Source organism: Pseudophryne corroboree, chromosome 8 (genome assembly GCF_028390025.1).
Source record: "Pseudophryne corroboree isolate aPseCor3 chromosome 8, aPseCor3.hap2, whole genome shotgun sequence".
In the NCBI taxonomy this organism is placed as follows: Eukaryota; Metazoa; Chordata; class Amphibia; order Anura; family Myobatrachidae; genus Pseudophryne; species Pseudophryne corroboree.
Genome location: NC_086451.1, coordinates 255,601,312 through 255,619,079, shown reverse-complemented (window position 1 = coordinate 255,619,079; position 17,768 = coordinate 255,601,312). Strand labels below are relative to the sequence as shown.

The window sequence follows — 17,768 nt, the reverse complement described above, 5'->3', positions numbered from 1 at the left end:
CTATAGTCAATAATATACTGTCCCTGTCCAGGGTATCAATATTTTCAGTCAGGGAATCCGACCAAGCCACCCCAGCACTGCACATCCAGGCTGAGGCGATTGCTGGTCGCAGTATAATACCAGTATGTGTGTATATACTTTTTAGGATATTTTCCAGCTTCCTATCAGCTGGTTCCTTGAGGGCGGCCGTATCAGGAGACGGTAACGCCACTTGTTTTGATAAGCGTGTGAGCGCCTTATCTACCCTAGGGGGTGTTTCCCAACGCGCCCTAACCTCTGGCGGGAAAGGGTATAATGCCAATAATTTTTTAGAAATTAGCAGTTTTTTATCGGGGGAAACCCACGCTTCATCACACACCTCATTTAATTCATCTGATTCAGGAAAAACTACGGGTAGTTTTTTCACACCCCACATAATACCCTTTTTTGTGGTACTTGTAGTATCAGAAATGTTCAAAACCTCCTTCATTGCCGTGATCATGTAACGTGTGGCCCTACTGGAAAATACGTTTGTTTCCTCACCGTCGACACTGGAGTCAGTGTCCGTGTCTGGGTCTGTGTCGACCATCTGAGGTAATGGGCGCTTTAGAGCCCCTGACGGTGTTTGAGACGCCTGTACAGGTAATAACTGATTTGCCGGCTGTCTCATGTCGTCAACAGTCTTTTGTAAAGTGCTGACGCTATCACGTAATTCCTTCCATAAGACCATCCAGTCAGGTGTCGACTCCCTAGGGGGTGACATCACTATTACAGGCAATTGCTCCGCCTCCATACCATTTTCCTCCTCATACATGTCGACACAACGTACCGACACACAGCACACACACAGGGAATGCTCTGATAGAGGACAGGACCCCACTAGCCCTTTGGGGAGACAGAGGGAGAGTTTGCCAGCACACACCAGAGCGCTATATATATACAGGGATAACCTTATATAAGTGTTTTTCCCTTATATAGCTGCTGTATTGATTTATCTGCCAAATTAGTGCCCCCCCTCTCTTGTTTTACCCTGTTTCTGTAGTGCAGGACTGCAGGGGAGAGTCAGGGAGACGTCCTTCCAGCGGAGCTGTGAGGGAAAATGGCGCTTGTGTGCTGAGGAGATAGGCTCCGCCCCCTTCTCGGCGGCCTTTCTCCCGCTTTTTTAAGGAAAAACTGGCAGGGGTTAAATGCATCCATATAGCCCATGAGCTATATGTGATGTATTTTTTGCCATCTAAGGTGTTTTTATTGCGTCTCAGGGCGCCCCCCCCCCCAGCGCCCTGCACCCTCAGTGACCGGAGTGTGAAGTGTGCTGAGAGCAATGGCGCACAGCTGCGGTGCTGTGCGCTACCTTATTGAAGACAGGACGTCTTCTGCCGCCGATTTCCCGGACCTCTTCTGTCTTCTGGCTCTGTAAGGGGGCCGGCGGCGCGGCTCTGGGACCCATCCATGGCTGGGCCTGTGATCGTCCCTCTGGAGCTAATGTCCAGTAGCCTAAGAAGCCCAATCCACTCTGCACGCAGGTGAGTTCGCTTCTTCTCCCCTTAGTCCCTCTGTGCAGTGAACCTGTTGCCAGCAGGATTCACTGAAAATAAAAAACCTATACTTAAACTTTTTCACTAAGCAGCTCAGGAGAGCCACCTAGTGTGCACCCTTCTCGTTCGGGCACAAAAATCTAACTGAGGCTTGGAGGAGGGTCATAGGGGGAGGAGCCAGTGCACACCAGGTAGTCCTAAAGCTTTTACTTTTGTGCCCAGTCTCCTGCGGAGCCGCTATTCCCCATGGTCCTTTCGGAGTTCCCAGCATCCACTAGGACGTCAGAGAAAAAGGATTTTAATTACCTACCAGTAAATCCTTTTCTCGTAGTCCGTAGAGGATGCTGGGGTCCATATTAGTACCATGGGGTATAGACGGGTCCACCAGAAGCCATTGGCACTTTAAGAGTGTGGGCTGGCTCCTCTCTCTATGCCCCTCCTACCAGACTCAGTCTAGAAACTGTGCCTGAGGAGACGACATACTTCAAGCGAAGGAAACACACAGATAGTGGCGCGATTCATACTAGTTCACACAACCAGGCAAATCCGGCCAACATGCCGGAAAACTCAGAAACAGCTGAAACAGTAATGAACGCAGAACTTACCTAGGAACCAGGCAGTACTGAACTAAATAACCACAGCAGGAAAACGAAGCGCTCGCCCAGCATCCTCTACGGACTACGAGAAAAGGATTTACCGGTAGGTAATTAAAATCCTATTTTCTCTTACATCCTAGAGGATGCTAGGGTCCATATTAGTACCATGGGGAAGTACCAAAGCTCCCAGAATAGGAAGGAGAGCGCGGAGGCTCCTGCAAAACTGCTTGACCAAACTTGAGGTCATCAGAGGCCAAAGTATCGAACTTGTAAAACTTAGCAAACGTGTTCGACCCAGACCAAGTAGCTGTTTGGCAAAGCTGCATAGTCGAGACACCCCAGGCAGCCGCCAAGGAAGAGCCCACCTTACGAGTAGAGTGGGCCTTAACAGATTTTGGACACAGCAATCATATCCGTAGAATCTGCATGCTGGATAGTGAATCTGATCCAGCGTGAAATCGACTGTTTAGAAGCAGGACACCAAATTTTTTGGGGATCATAGAGGACAAACAGAGTCAGATTTTCTAGGACGAGCCATCCTCTTCACATAAATCTTCAAAGCCCTCACAACATCCAAGGCCTTTGAAGCAATTAAGGAGTCAGTAGCCACTGGCACCACAATAGGTTGGTTGATATGAAAAGCCGACACAACCTTAGGAAGGAACTGTGGATGAGTCCTGAGTTCCGCCCTAACTTCATGGAAGACCAGATAGGGACTTTTACAGGACAAAGCCCCCAATTCTGACACGCGTCGGGCAGAAGCCAAGGCACACAAAGTGACCGCCTTTCACGTGAGAAATTTGATTTCAGACTCCTGTAGACGCTCAAACCAATCCGATTGCAGGAACTGCAATACCACATCAAGATCCCTGGGCGACGTAGGCACCACAAAGGGAGGCTGGATGTGCAGAACCCCTTTCAAAAAGTTCTGAACCTCAGGGAGGACAGCCAATTGTTTTTGGAAGAAAATAGATAAAGCTGAGATCTGGACCTTGATGGAGCTCACTCTCAGGCCCATATCCACACCTGCTTGCAGGAAAAGGAGAAAACGTCCAAGTTGAAACTCCACTGCAGGAAATTTCTTAGATTCACACCAAGACACATTTTTTCCAAATGCGATGGTAATGTTCAGACGTTACCCCCTTCCTAGCCTGTATAAGGGTAGGAATAACCTCGCTCGGAATAGCCTTGCGAGCTAAGATCTGGCGCTCAACCGCCATGCCGTCAAACGTAGCCGTGGTAAGTCTTGATAAGCAAACGGCCCCTGCAGTAGAAGATCCTCTCGAAGAGGAGGGAGCCTTGGATCTTCCAGCAGTAGATCCAGGAGATCCGCGTACTAAGCCCTCCTTGGCCAGTCCGGGGGCAATGAGGATTGCCAGAACCTTTGTCCTTTTTATAAGTTGAAGAACTTTTGGAATTAGAGGAAGTGGAGGGAACACATACACTGAAGTGAACACCCACGGAGTTACCAGTGCATCCACTGCCACTGCCTGCGGGTCTCTCGACCTGGAACAGTACCTCCGCAGCTTCTTGTTGAGGCGGGAGGCCATCATGTCTATGTGAGGAACCCCCCACCAACCGGTAACCTCCTCGAACACCTCCGGGTGGAGGCCCCACTCTCCTGGATGGAGATCGTGTCTGCTGAGGAAGTCCGCTTCCCAGTTGTCTACTCCCGGAATGAAGATTGCGGACATCGCCACCGCGTGCCTTTCTGCCCAAAGGAGGATTCTTCTCACCTCTGACATTGCAGCCCTGCTCTTTGTTCCGCCTTGTCGATTTATGTAGGCCACTGTGATCACGTTGTCCGACTGCACCTGAACAGCCCGATCCTGCAGAAGGTGTGCTGCTTGAAGAAGGCCGTTGTATACGGCTCTTGGCTCCAGGATGTTTATCGGGAGAAGGGATTCTTGACTTGACCACCTTCCTTGGAAGGTTTCCCCCTGAGTGACTGCTCTCCAACCTCTTAAGACTTGCAACCGTGGTTAGAAGGATCCAGTCCTGAACTCCAAACCTTCAGCCCTCCAGAAGGTGTGGTAGTTGTAGCCACCAGGGGAGCGAAATCCTGGCTTTCGGTGACAGACGTATCTGGTGAATATGTAGGCGAGATCCCGACCACTGGTCCAAGAGATCCAGCTGAAAGGATCGAGCATGAAACCTTCCGTACTGCAGAGCCTCGAAGGAGGCAACCATCTTCCCCAGAAGGCGGATGCACTGATGAACTGATACCCGGGCAGACTTCAAGACATCCCGGACCATTGTTTGAATCACCAACGCTTTCTCCACCGGTAGAAACACCCTCTGCACCTCCGTGTCGAGGATCATCCCCAGGAAAGACAGCCTCCTTGTCGGCTCCAGATGAGACTTTGGAAGGTTCAGGATCCAACTGTGCTCCTTGAGCAGATGTGTCGTGAGAGCAATGGATCTTAACAACTTCTGTCTGGACGATGCCTTGAACAGCAGATCGTCCAGATACGGAATTATGTTCACCCCCTGCTTGCGGAGGAGTACCATCATCTCTGCCATCACCTTGGTGAAGACCCTTGCTCCCACCTGACCCTCCTCCAGGCTGTGCGGTCCACCGTCACGCTGAGGACTTTGAGGCACCAGAAGAAGGCTTCCGGTCCTGGGAACCTACGGGAGCAGGCATTTTGGCTTTAGCACGACCACCTCTGAAGTAGGCTTGTTCTTTCTAGGTCTCGCGGGCCGAAAGGACTGTGACGTGGCGGGAGTAAAAGGAGTCTTCGTAGCCGATGCAGCTGAGGGGAGAAAAGGAGACTTACCCGCGGTAGCTGTGGCAATCCACGCATCCAGTGTCTCCCCAAACAGAGCCTGACCTGTATATGGTAGGCTCTCCACACTTTTCCTGGATTCCGCGTCCGCAGACCATTGGTGCAGCCAAACCTAAATCTCTCTGCAGGTTACATCTACCCCACCTGCAGTGTAACATGGTTTTACCCATTAGCATGCTTTTTTGGTTTGCTAACAAACCTGAATAAACCCCAATATGCATTATGGCAATTAGGGAGGCCAATCCTGGGTATTGGGATTGAAAAATCTCGATCCCGGGATTTCCAGGATCCCGGGATTGACCTGTCCAGCTTCAATTTATGTATTTGGGGGAGGTGGTCAGGGGGCATTTCAAGTGGGGGAAGGAGGCAATGCTGCACTGCTAGGTAGCATCTGAGCCGGGTGCTCAGCGCTGCTAGTGGAGAGACTGCCGGTGGGGGAAGGGGGTTAGGCTGCCCTCACCTTAAATATGGCTTCCGCACCTACACAAACCTAAATACATTACAACAATACCTCACAGATTTTAAAATGACAGCCTTTGCATGCCCAAAATGATCTTTGCTATAACTGGGCGATATTACAATTGGTAGACATTCTTTATCAAGAAACACTAACTGTGCTGTTTACTATTGTGCAGAAACGCACTCCAATGTGGCTCTCTAATGGCAAATAGGACTATATGGAACACATACCAAGTTTCCGAATTCTGAAAGCTTTGCAGCACTGTGGTTGTAGGGGGACAATACACTATCAGTTTCCCAAACTTGGTCCTCAAGAACCCTATCAGTCCTGGTTTTAAAGATATCTATGTTTGAGCGCAGTTGACTTCATTAGTAATGTAGCACAGTGGGTTAACGTAAAATCACTAAAGCATGGATACTGTGAAGTACTTCACTGTTATGGTGATACGAGGGCTGAGTTTGGGAAGCACTGTTCTATATGAAGATGGGAGGCAGTTTTATCGCTGCATATAAACATGTCTTTGTTTCAGGTTCACTTATGAATTGCATGGCGAAGACAGGTTACTTTTACTGTTTACCATACAAAGTATTGAATCTGAATTCTATTGGTGCAATCAGGCAGAGCGAACTCAACGACGCAATGGTATAAAAGTTTAGGGTGGGGAATAACCATTTTATACCTTGCTGTAATGTCACCATGCAGAACAACCAACATTGTATTGAAGACTATGCTTGAAATGCATACCTGGAGTTCCTAATAAGTTATTATCTCTCATGAGACGGTAATCCTCTTCATTGAGGTCATTCACAAATTGATAGAAAGCCTCCTCTCGATCCAGCCGGTCCATCTGACTTTGGCGTTGAGAATCTGACTGTTCAGCACTTCCTTTCCCAGTAGCATCTGAACTCTCCATGTTGACTGATGAATGTAAAGATGAACCTGTCTAACTGAGAAACAAGCAGTGTCAAAAGATATACAATGGTAAGAACAGAAAACATTGCAACATGGATGGATTTTTAGGGGCCAATTCAATTAAGCATGAGGTCCCATTGTAAGATTGTGTTCATGGCAACCAACATTGCTTATTTCTGCTCATATCTTAAAACTAAGCTATATTTTATGTACTGTAATTACCGGATATGCGCACAGAAACTTCACAGGAAACTTCAACAGAACCTTGACCTTAATAAAAATAAGCCCTTTAAATGTTTATAAAGTAGAACTTTATGAAAATTAAATGGTTACATTATTATACGCAAAACTGCAGATTTAAAAATTATTTTTTTTGTAAAAAGCCACTTTAAACAATAGTAAGACCGTGGGTAATTGTAAATGTGTATTATATGGCAGGTGATAGACTAGCTAAAGAAAGGTAAGTAGCCTGAAGGATGTTGCTATAATCATACAGCTACAGACGGCTGATCAAAATGAAAAGCATCCCTTCAATTCTGTATCATCAACCTGAATGTCATTTTATAAACTCATAACCAATGTCTACCATTATACTATTAAGGAGCTTCATGCACTTACAACTTAGAACAACCACAACATACTTGTGTTATACTAGTCTTTATATATTAGATGAGGGACATACAGAAAATGGAATTATGTCCCTGTAACACTGGTACAAGGGAAACATTTTTTGAAGGACAGTTCTCGCACATGAAATTACACTGGTCAATGCATTAATATCCTAAATCTAATAAGGCTCCTGATCTGTAAAATGATCGTCTAAATTGAAGCATACCGTACAACAAGAAAAGCTTGTAAAACCATTGTGATTTACAAAATAAAATACTCTGCATAGTAAATTATATGTAAAATGTAGGATACAAAAGCCACCAACGAGGCTCAGATATTTATATTATAGCACTGCACACATAGCTCAAATTGAACAGCACCATAAAAGATGAATCTGCTAATTCTTGATGATCTGCATCATTTATGTGTCAGCAATGTAATCACTGGAAATATGCAAACAGTAGTATGAACACTTTGGAATGCAGGTGTTTCAAGACTGTTGAAAAAGTGTGGTTTAGCTGGAGGCAATCTCTCCACAATAAAGTTGTCTGGCGAGAACCAACAAGGAATCCACAGAGCCAAGTTAAAAAAAAAATAAAAAAAATGTCATCCTTACTGTGCCAGAAATAGTGGTAATCTAGAACTATTTGGGCTCTACGTCAACAATTTGTAGGGCCCCCAATGCATTTAGAGTGCAACAACTCTCCAATGTGATTGTTATATGCCCCATTACAATGCCCCCAGATAACAATACGCCAGGACTTGACAAATTTTTCCAAAATGTAGGAGTTGGGATGAAAGTGTAGCAATCAGGCCACACCCCTCCCCCCCCCCCCCCACACACACACTACGACATTATTTTGCAGCAACACCCCAAGTAAACCAACCATGATAGCCACACGACGAAGCATCACCCCCCCCCCCCTCCCCCAACCCAGGTGGCCACATTAATGAGCAGCTAACTCCCCTAAGGCAACCAACCTTCACGGCCACAACAACTAATGGGATACCCCCAGGCAAAGCACCCCTCCGCATCCTAGCCTCCGGTGGTCATCAGCTTAAGACGGAAGTGCTCATACATGCTAGCGCTCTCACCACCCATTACGTTTCCCATTGCCATACAACTGCTTCCAGCCGTAGGGCTGATTACAGCACACCAAGGATTTCATTTGGAGGCTACTAAGCCACTTATGAGCTCAGCGATGAGATCACACATTTATATCTGGCTAAAATTAATTCACTCAGGTGACATACCAGCTGATCTTGCAGACTGTATTAAATCGGAGTGCCGCCACGGTTTCCCTATGGATGGCTGACCAAGCGGTAATATATCCAATACCACTGGACACCTAGTGCATTTTATGTTCTATTCATTCAGCGAATAGGCTGTCTCACTTTATTTAATTCTGTATTCCTTGAATTTATTCTGTGAATACACCATGTTATTTTTATATGTCTGTTAAATGAAATTTTTATATACAGTAGTTGCCAAAATTATGGAAACCTTTTGGAAAATGTCAGGTTTTTAGGGATTAATTGCATATAACTGCATTATTTTGAAGATATATAACACTAGAAAGATAATTTTTATAAGATATAATGCAGTTCACCGCAATGAATTATCTTAATTACATAAAAAGTTATAGCCAAATAAAGATAAGGAGACTTTGGGGCAGATGTATTAACCTGGAGAAGGCATAAGGAAGTAATAAACCTGTGACAAGTGCAAGGTGATAAACGCACCAGCCAATCAGCTCCAATATGTAAATTAACAGTTAGGAGCCGATTGGCTGGTGCGTTTATCACCTTGCATTTATCACTGGTTTATCGCATGCGCACAGCATCTTTACTCAGTGCAGAGAGATCCTGGGGGCAGCTCTGCATCTCGGAGAGTGCTGGGCACACCCCCACAGTGTCCCTAGACTCCATCCCTTTTCTGACTTGGGTGTGCTTTTGGCACGCCAAAGGCACCGATCCACTGGCCACCAATGTTGGGAGGTATGTAATTGCAGCAAAGGCTTCCCAACAAAGTACTAATGAATATTATGTGAAACAAAGAAATGCACTTTCCCACAGTTCAGTACGTATAACTTTTTTCAAAATGTAAAATTGTGTTATACAAATCATTGTATTATGTTCCAATTTAAATTGCTGTTGTAATGATCTATGCTTTTTGGTATAATTGTAAAAATAAGATTTTAAACCTACCGGTAAATCTTTTTCTCCTAGTCCGTAGAGGATGCTGGGGACTCCGTAAAGACCATGGGGTATAGATGGGCTCCGCAGGAGACATGGGCACTATAAAGAACTTTAGAATGGGTGTGCACTGGCTCCTCCCTCTATGCCTCTCCTACAGACCTCAGTTAGAGAAACTGTGCCCAGAGGAGATGGACAATACGAGGAAAGGATTTTGTTAATCTAAGGGCAAGATTCATACCAGCCCACACCATCCACACCGTACAACCTGGAATATACGCAACCAGTTAACAGTATGAACAAAACCGTATCAGTCAGCGACTGATCTCAACTGTAACATAACCCTTATGAAAGCAACAACTATATACAAGCCTTGCAAATTTTGTCCGCACTGGGACGGGCGCCCAGCATCCTCTACGGACTAGGAGAAAGATTTACCGGTAGAGGATGCTGTCCTAGAGGATGCAGGGGACTCCGTAAGGACCATGGGGTTTATACCAAAGCTCCAGACCGGGCAGGAGAGTGCGGATGACTCTGCAGCACAGACTGAGCAAGCGCAAGGTCCCCATCAGCCAGGGTATCAAATTTATAGAACTTTGCAAAAGTGTTTGAACCTGACCAGGAAGCCGCTCGGCAAAGTTGTAAAGCCGAGACGCCTCGGGCAGCCGCCCAAGAAGAGGCCACCTTCCTAGTGGAATGGGCCTTTACCGAATTTGTTAACGGCAATCCTGCCGTAGAATGAGCCTGCTGAATCGTGTTACAGATCCAGCGAGCAATAGTCTGCTTCAAAGCAGGAGCGCCAACTTTGTTGGCTGCATACAGGATAAACAGTGCTTCTGTTTTCATAACCCGAGCCGTCCTGGCTACATAGATTTTTAAGGCCCTGACTACATCCAGGGACTTGGAATCCTCCAAGTCCCCCGTAGCCACAGGCACCACAATAGGTTGGTTCATATAAAATGAAGAAACCACCTTAGGCAAAAACTGAGGACGAGTCCTCAACTCTGCTCTATCCACATGGAAGGTCAAATAGGGGCTCTTGTGAGACAAGGCCGCCAATTCGGACACCCGCCTTGCAGATGCCAAGGCCAACATCATGACCACCTTCCAAGTGAGAAATTTCAATTCAACCGTTTGAAGAGGTTCAAACCAGTGAGACTTCAGGAACCGTAATACCACGTTAAGGTCCCAAGGTGCCACTGGGGGCACAAAAGGAGGCTGGATGTGCAGCACTCCCTTTACAAAAGTTTGGACTTCTGGGAGAGAAGCCAATTCCTTCTGAAAGAAAACAGACAGGGCCGAAATCTGTACCTTACTGGAGCCTAATTTTAGGCCCATATCCACTGTCTGTAGAAAGTGGAGAAAACGGCCCAGATGGAAATCTTCCGTAGGAGCATTCTTGGCTTCACGCCAAGAAACATATTTCCTCCAGATACGGTGATAATGTTTTGCCGTCACCTCCTTCCTAGCCTTTATCAGAGTAGGGATGACTTCCTCCGGAATGCCTTTCCCAGCCAGTATTCGGTGTTCAACCGCCATGCCGTCAAACGTAATCGCGGTAAGTCTTGGAACACGCAGGGCCCCTGTTGGAACAGGTCCTCCCTGAGAGGAAGAGGCCATGGATCTTCTGTGAGCATCTCCTGAAGATCTGAATACAAGGCCCTTCGAGGCCAATCTGGAACAATGAGGATTGTTTCACTCTTTTTTTGTCTTAGGATTCTCAATATTTTTGAGATGAGAGGAGGAGGGGGGAACACATAGACTGACAGAAACACCCACGGTGTTACCAGGGCGTCCACCGCTACTGCCTGAGGGTCCCTTGACCTGGCACAATACCTCCGAAGCTTCTTGTTGAGGCGTGACGCCATCATGTCTATGTGAGGAATTCCCCAAAGACTTGTTATCTCTGTAAAAACGTCCTGATGAAGTCCCCACTCTCCTGGATGGAGATCGTGTCTGCTGAGGAAGTCTGCTTCCCAGTTGTCCACTCCCGGAATGAAGACCGCTGACAGAGCGCTTAGGTGATTTTCCGCCCAGTGAAGAATCCTGGTGGTTTCCGCCATCGCCACTCTGCTCTTTGTCCCGCCTTGGCGGTTTACATGAGCCACGGCTGTGACGTTGTCTGATTGAATCAGAACCGGTAGGTCGCGAAGAAGGTTCTCCGCTTGTCGTAGGTCGTTGTATATGGCCCTCAATTCCAGTACGTTGATGTGTAGACAAACTTCCTGGCTTGACCATAGCCCCTGAAAATTACTTCCTTGTGTGACTGCTCCCCATCCTGGGAGGCTCGCGTCGGTGGTCACCAGAATCCAGTTTTGAATGCCGAACCTGCGACCCTCTAGAACAGGGCTGGCCAAACCGGTCCTCGAGATCTACCAACAGTTCATGTTTTCCAGGCCTCCTGGAGATCTGTAGAATTGTCAGTTAGGAATGAATGCAGCACATCTTAATTAGTAATGACTACACCTGTGCACCAGCTAGGTGGTCTGGAAAATGTGTACTGTTGGTAGATCTCGAGGACTGGTTTGGCCAGCCCTGCTCTAGAAGGTGAGCACTTTGCAGCCACCACAGGAGACACACCCTGGCCCGTGGGGACAGGCTTATCTTCTGATGTATTAGTAAATGGGACCCAGACCACTTGTCCAGGAGGTCCCACTGAAACATCCTTGCATGAAACCTGCCGAAGGATATGGCCTCGTAGGCTGCCACCATTTTTCCCAGAACTCGAGTACATTGATGAACAGACACTCTTTTTGGTTTTAGCAAGTCTCTGACCATGTTCTGGAGGTCCTGTGCTTTCTCCATCGGGAGAAAGACCCTCTTCTGTTCCGTGTCCAGAATCATGCCTAGGAATGATAGTCTAGTCGTTGGAATCAATTGTGACTTTGGCAGATTGAGAATCCAAACGAGTTGTTGTAGCCCCCTCAGGGAGAGCGACACGCTCTTCTGCAATTGATCTCCCGATCTTGCTTTTATCAGGAGATCGTCCAAGTATGGGAAAATTGTGACTCCCTGCCTGCACAGGAGCACCATCATCTCCGCCATACCTTGGTGAAAATCCTCGGGGCCGTGGAAAGCCCAAACGGCAACGTCTGAAACTGGTAATGACAGTCCCGTACAGCGAATCTCAGGTACGCCTGATGAGGAGGATATATGGGGACATGAAGGTATGCATCCTTTATGTCGAGTGACACCATAAAATCCCCCCCCTTCCAGACTGGAGATCACCGTCCGGAGCGAGTCCATCTTGAATGTGAACTTTTTCAAGTACAGGTTTAGGGATTTTAGATTTAAAATGGGTCTGACCGAACCATCCGGCTTCGGTACCACGAACAGGGTCGAATAGTACCCTTTCCCCTGTTGGACTAGGGGAACCTTGACAATCACCTGCTGTTGACACAGCTTTTGAATTGCAGCTAATACTACTTCCCTCTCTGGGGAAGAAGTTGGCAAGGCCGACTTGAAAAATCGGCGAGGGGGCACCTCTTCGAATTCCAGTTTGTAGCCTTGGGATACGATATCCATCGCCCAAAGATCCACGTCTGACAGAACCCAGACCTGGCTGAAGAGTCGAAGACGTGCCCCCATCGGTGCGGACTCTCTCAGTGGAGCCCCAGCGTCATGCGGTGGATTTAGTAGAAGCCGGGGAGGACTTCTGCTCCTGGGAACTAGCTGGAGCAGGTGCTCTCTTCCCTCACCTCTGGCGAGGAAAGATGAGCCCCGACCTCTTCTGGACTTATGTGATCGAAAGGACTGCATCTGATATTGTGGAGTTTTCTTTTGCTGTGGGGAAACAAAAGGCAAAAAGGTAGATTTACCCGCGGTAGTTGTGGCAACCAGGTCCGCGAGACCTTCCCCAAATAAAACTTCACCTTTGTATGGCAAAACCTCCATATGCTTCTTTAAGTCGGCATCACCCGTCCATTGGCGGGTCCACAGGGCTCACCTAGCAGAAATCGCCATGGTGTTGGCTCTTGAACCTAGCAGCCAAACATCTCTTTGAGCGTCCCTCATATATAAAACTGCGTCTTTAATGTGATCTAAGGTCAATAAAATGGTATCCCTTTTCTAGGGTATCAAGGTCAGCTGACAAGGTATCTGTCCAAGCTGCAACTGCGCTACACACCCATGCCGATGCAATTGCTGGTCTGAGTAAAGCACCCGTATGCGCATAAATAGGTTTTAAAGTAGTTTCCTCTCTGCGATCAGCAGGATCCTTGAGGGCTGCCGTGTCCGGAGACGGTAGCGCCACCTTCTTGGACAGGCACGTTAAAGCCTTGTCCACCCTGGGAGAGGATTCCCAACATACCCTGTCCTGTGCAGGGAAAGGATATGCCATAAGAATCCTCTTGGGAATCTGCAGTTTTTTGTCTGTAGTTTCCAAAGCTTTTTCAAATAACTCGTTCAGCTCATGAGATGGGGGAAAGGTTACCTCAGGTTTCTTTTCCTTATACATGCGCACCCTCGTGTCGGGGACAGAGGGGTCATCTGTGATATGCAAAACTTCTTTTATTGCAACAATCATATAATGAATACTTTTTGCCACCCTTGGGTGTAACCTCGCTTCATCGTAGTCGACACTGGAGTCAGAGTCCGTGTCGGTATCAGTGTCTGCTATTTGGGATAGGGGACGTTTTAGAGACCCAGAAGGGCCCGGTGACCCAGCCGAAGCCGTGGATTGACTCCCTGCTTTTTCCCTAGACTCTGCTTTGTCCAATCACTTATGTAATAAGGTCACATTTGCATTTAAAACATTCCACATGTCCATCCAATCAGGACACCACAATCATCTGCTCCACCTCCTCCTTAGCTGAGCCTTCCGCATCAGACATGCCGACAAACTCGTACCGACACCCCCACAGGGATATAGTTATAAGGAGACAGTTCCTCAATAATGCCCTTTGGAGAGACAGAGAGAGAGTATGCCAGCACACACCCAGCGCCAACTGACACTGGAAAATAATGTCCCAGATAATAGTGCTTTTATATTATATTACTGTGTAATACACTCACTGCGCCGCCTTACAAGTGCTCCCCCTCCTCTTTTCAGCCCTGTGTCACCGTGTTCAGCAGGGGAGAGCCCGTGGAGCCAGCTTCTCTGCAGATCTCTGTGCAGAAAATGGCGCTGGTTAGTGCTGAGAGACCAAGCTCCGCCCCATCCGGCGGTGGGCTTCGGTCCTGCTCAAAATATCTCAAACTGGCGGGGGTTTAAAGAATTACTGCCTCCGCAGTGTCTATGCCAGAAACAGAGGTTTTATTGCTGCCCAGGGCGCCCCCCCCTGCGCTCATCAGTGTCCGCTAGTGTGTGTGGGAGCAATGGCGCGCAGCGGTAACCTCAGTGAAAATCCGAAGTCTTCTGCCACCTTAAAGTCTTCTTTTCTTCTTATACTCACCCGGCTTCTATCTTCCGGCTCTGCGAGGAGGACGGCGGCGCGGCTCTGGGACGAACAGCGGGGGGAGACCCGCGTTCCGACTCCCTCTGGAGCTAATGGTGTCAAGTAGCCTAAGAAGCAGAGTCTATCACTGAAGTAGGTCTGCTTATCTCTCTCCTCAGTCCCACGATGCAGGGAGCCTGTTGCCAGCAGTGCTCCCTGAAAATAAAAAACCTAACAAAATTATTTTTCAGAGAAACTCAGGAGAGCTCCCCTGTAGTGCACCCTATCTCATCTGGGCACAGGATCTAACTGAGGTCTGGAGGAGGGGCATAGAGGGAGGAGCCAGTGCACACCCTTTCTAAAGTTCTTTATAGTGCCCATGTCTCCTGCGGAGCCCGTCTATACCCCATGGTCCTTACGGAGTCCCCAGCATCCTCTAGAACGTAAGAGAAATAGATTAGTGCTATAGGCTGTTAAACTTCAAAAACGCACATTTTCAAAAAGGTTTCCACAATTTTGGTCACTACTGTACATACCCCCCTGGGAGGTTTACAAATTTGTATTAAATATTATTCATCTTGCCCCTTTCACTGACTGGTAGAGCAGCTGTCAATAAAAGTATAGCTTTCCCTAAGCTCTCATATTTATTACAAATGCTTCCCTCAGGCCTTTTGAAAAAAGGCATTCAACGAGTTAATTCTCTTTTTTCCAAATTTCTTTGGGCTGGTAAAAAACCTAAGATAGCCTATCCCAAATTACAATTTCCACGCTCAGCTGGTGGTCTTAATATCCCGGACCTGGCAGGTCAGTAGGTCCGCCTCTTTCCGATACATCATTGACTGGTTCTGGGGTAGTTTCAATTTTGTGAATTTTGACTTAGAGGTGGAGTTGATGGCTCCCTATTCCCCTTGTGCATTACTACATTCCTCAAGAAAAGATATACCCGACAACATATAGTCCAACATTTTATTTAAGGAATCTTATAATGCTTGGTGGTTTACAAATAAGAAATTGGAAAGGAACCAGGGCACTTCACAATTTACTTTTTGGGGTAACCCGGCTTTTAGGCCTGGTCTAAACAAATCAGGCTTCAGGGCATGGAGGGAATTGGCATTGCTTCTATTCGAGATGTTTTTGACAAAGGGGACACTGATGTCCTTCTCGAAACTAAAAGATAAATTTCATTTGCATGACAAACAATTTTCTGTGCGTCTCCAGGCTCGTCCTTTCATTTCAACATTGCCAGAGGCTAGGTCATCAAGGTAAACACCCAATCCCATAGTTCCTCTTATTTACACGTAATAATCTATACCACAGGTTCTCAAACTCTGTCCTCAGGACCCCACACGGTTCATGTGGATGTGCAGGTCACCTGTAGATTTTTAAGTTGGTCATACACAGTGCACCTGCTGGGTGACATGGAAAACATGAACCATGTGGGGTCCTGAGGACAGAGTTTGAGAACCACTGATTTATACTGATTGAAAGTTTACTATTCTGATCTCAAGGTTGACCATAAAACCAGGATGTGGCAGCACTCTTTGCTTGTTTGGAACTTTGATACAGTATTTTGAGTTTTCCATCTGTGGATGAGATTTTGGCACACACTCAAATAATATACAAACACCTCCACTCCGCCTCCCTACAGGAGGTTTATTTTAAAATGATACATAGGGCTTACGTGTCGCAAGCTTAGCATAAACACATGTTGCCCAGTGATTCTGGACGTTGCCTGAAATGTACTACGTATGGCGCTACCTTTTTCCATCGTTTCTGGCAATATGTTAAGGTTGCTATATTTTGGCACAAAATTGTTGGTTTTCTCAACCAGATATTTTCCCTATCATTGGTTAAACACCACTTAGCCTTTTTGCTACATGACTTCACACCTTGGAATTTGAGTCCTGATAAAAAAGATCCTGCTGCCAGTTTTGAATGTCATACTTGCAGTGGCAAAGAAACTAGTTTTAAAATACTGGATAAAACGTACTTCCCCTTCTCTGACGGAAGCTAAAAATATGCTCCTCCGCATTATTTATTTTGGGAGAAGAGCTACCCTCCATGATATCGAGAAAGGTGTTATCAGATTTAATAAAAAGCAGGGATGCTATATTTACATTTTACCTGATGAATCGCAAAGACATACTGTATACAAACTATGAGTCTACATCTTGGTTCTTAAACAGATAACCTGATTCCACCTCCTGACTTTTGCTAATTCTAGTTGAAGCCTATACTTTGAAACGTAACCCTTACTATGTCTTGTACTTATGCCTTACAGTCCAGGTACGTTAATTATACTGTCTCTCACCTTTCCTGTCTGCGTCTAATGTGTATCCCTTTTGTCTCTCTAATACTCTTCTCTTATTAATACCATCCCCATTCTTTATTTATTCTTTCTGCCCACCCGTTTAGGAAACTATTGGTATGTCTGACGCACTACTCTTTGGTTATATATATATATATATATATATATATATATATATATATGTGTATTTTTTTTAATTCAATACTTTTTTTTTTATTGATTTTCCGTTTTTCAATGAAACAAAAATACAATAAAACAAACCAGAACAAATCCCCAACCCAGGGAATACGCAGATTCCCATTTCTAGTAGTGACCAGTTAGTACAGTAAAGCATGTGCAGGCTTAATTTCGAGACAGATATTATGAATTAGAACTAGTATCACATATTAGCATGGACCATATAGAACAATGTATATTGTATAGAGTCGTCTATGGTAACACAACAATCATTGAGCAAATCACACAACACAGCAATATTGGCAAAGGGATGGCCGACCGCGGGCGCCAGGGGACATCATAAATAAAGAGAGGCAGCTCACCCGATGCAGGTCTAGAAACACACTCCCACTCTCACCCCCCGGTACGTGTCTCATCTCCCACCTTTCCAGACACGGAGCCCTCAGTAGTGGGTACTCAGACACTCTGGGTCATAAAGCGCGGAGACTCAAGCCATCTACCCCACAGGTCCTGATATCCCCCCCCCCCCCCGCTTTTCTAGCTAAGTATATATTTTTCTCATGAGAGGCCGTATCATTTACAAGTGAGACCCAGGATCGCATTGTGGGCGCATCTTTGGCTAGCCAAAGCCTGGCGATACACACCTTGGCCAGGCCACATAGATTAATTACATATCTTCTGGCAGGGGGATCCAGGGCATCCTCCTCCACAGCAGATAAGACACGTCGTCGGGGAGCATACAGACGAGGGAATACCCGTTGACACCAGGGCGTCAATAACACCCGACCAGAATACGGCTACCTTGGGGCATAGCCAGATAATGTGCCAAAAG

General features: G+C 46.6%; 1 protein-coding gene across 1 annotated transcript in view; it reads right to left on the bottom strand.

The window, feature by feature from the left end:
* The window catches only part of RLIM (ring finger protein, LIM domain interacting), a 122,593-nt gene that overhangs the window by 11,472 nt on the left and 93,353 nt on the right, over positions 1–17,768 (bottom strand). The window contains exon 2 of the mRNA XM_063937184.1: positions 6,104–6,306. Coding sequence (XP_063793254.1) covers positions 6,104–6,272 — 169 coding nt within the window. The 5' untranslated portion in view covers positions 6,273–6,306. The remainder of the gene's footprint in view (positions 1–6,103; positions 6,307–17,768) is intronic.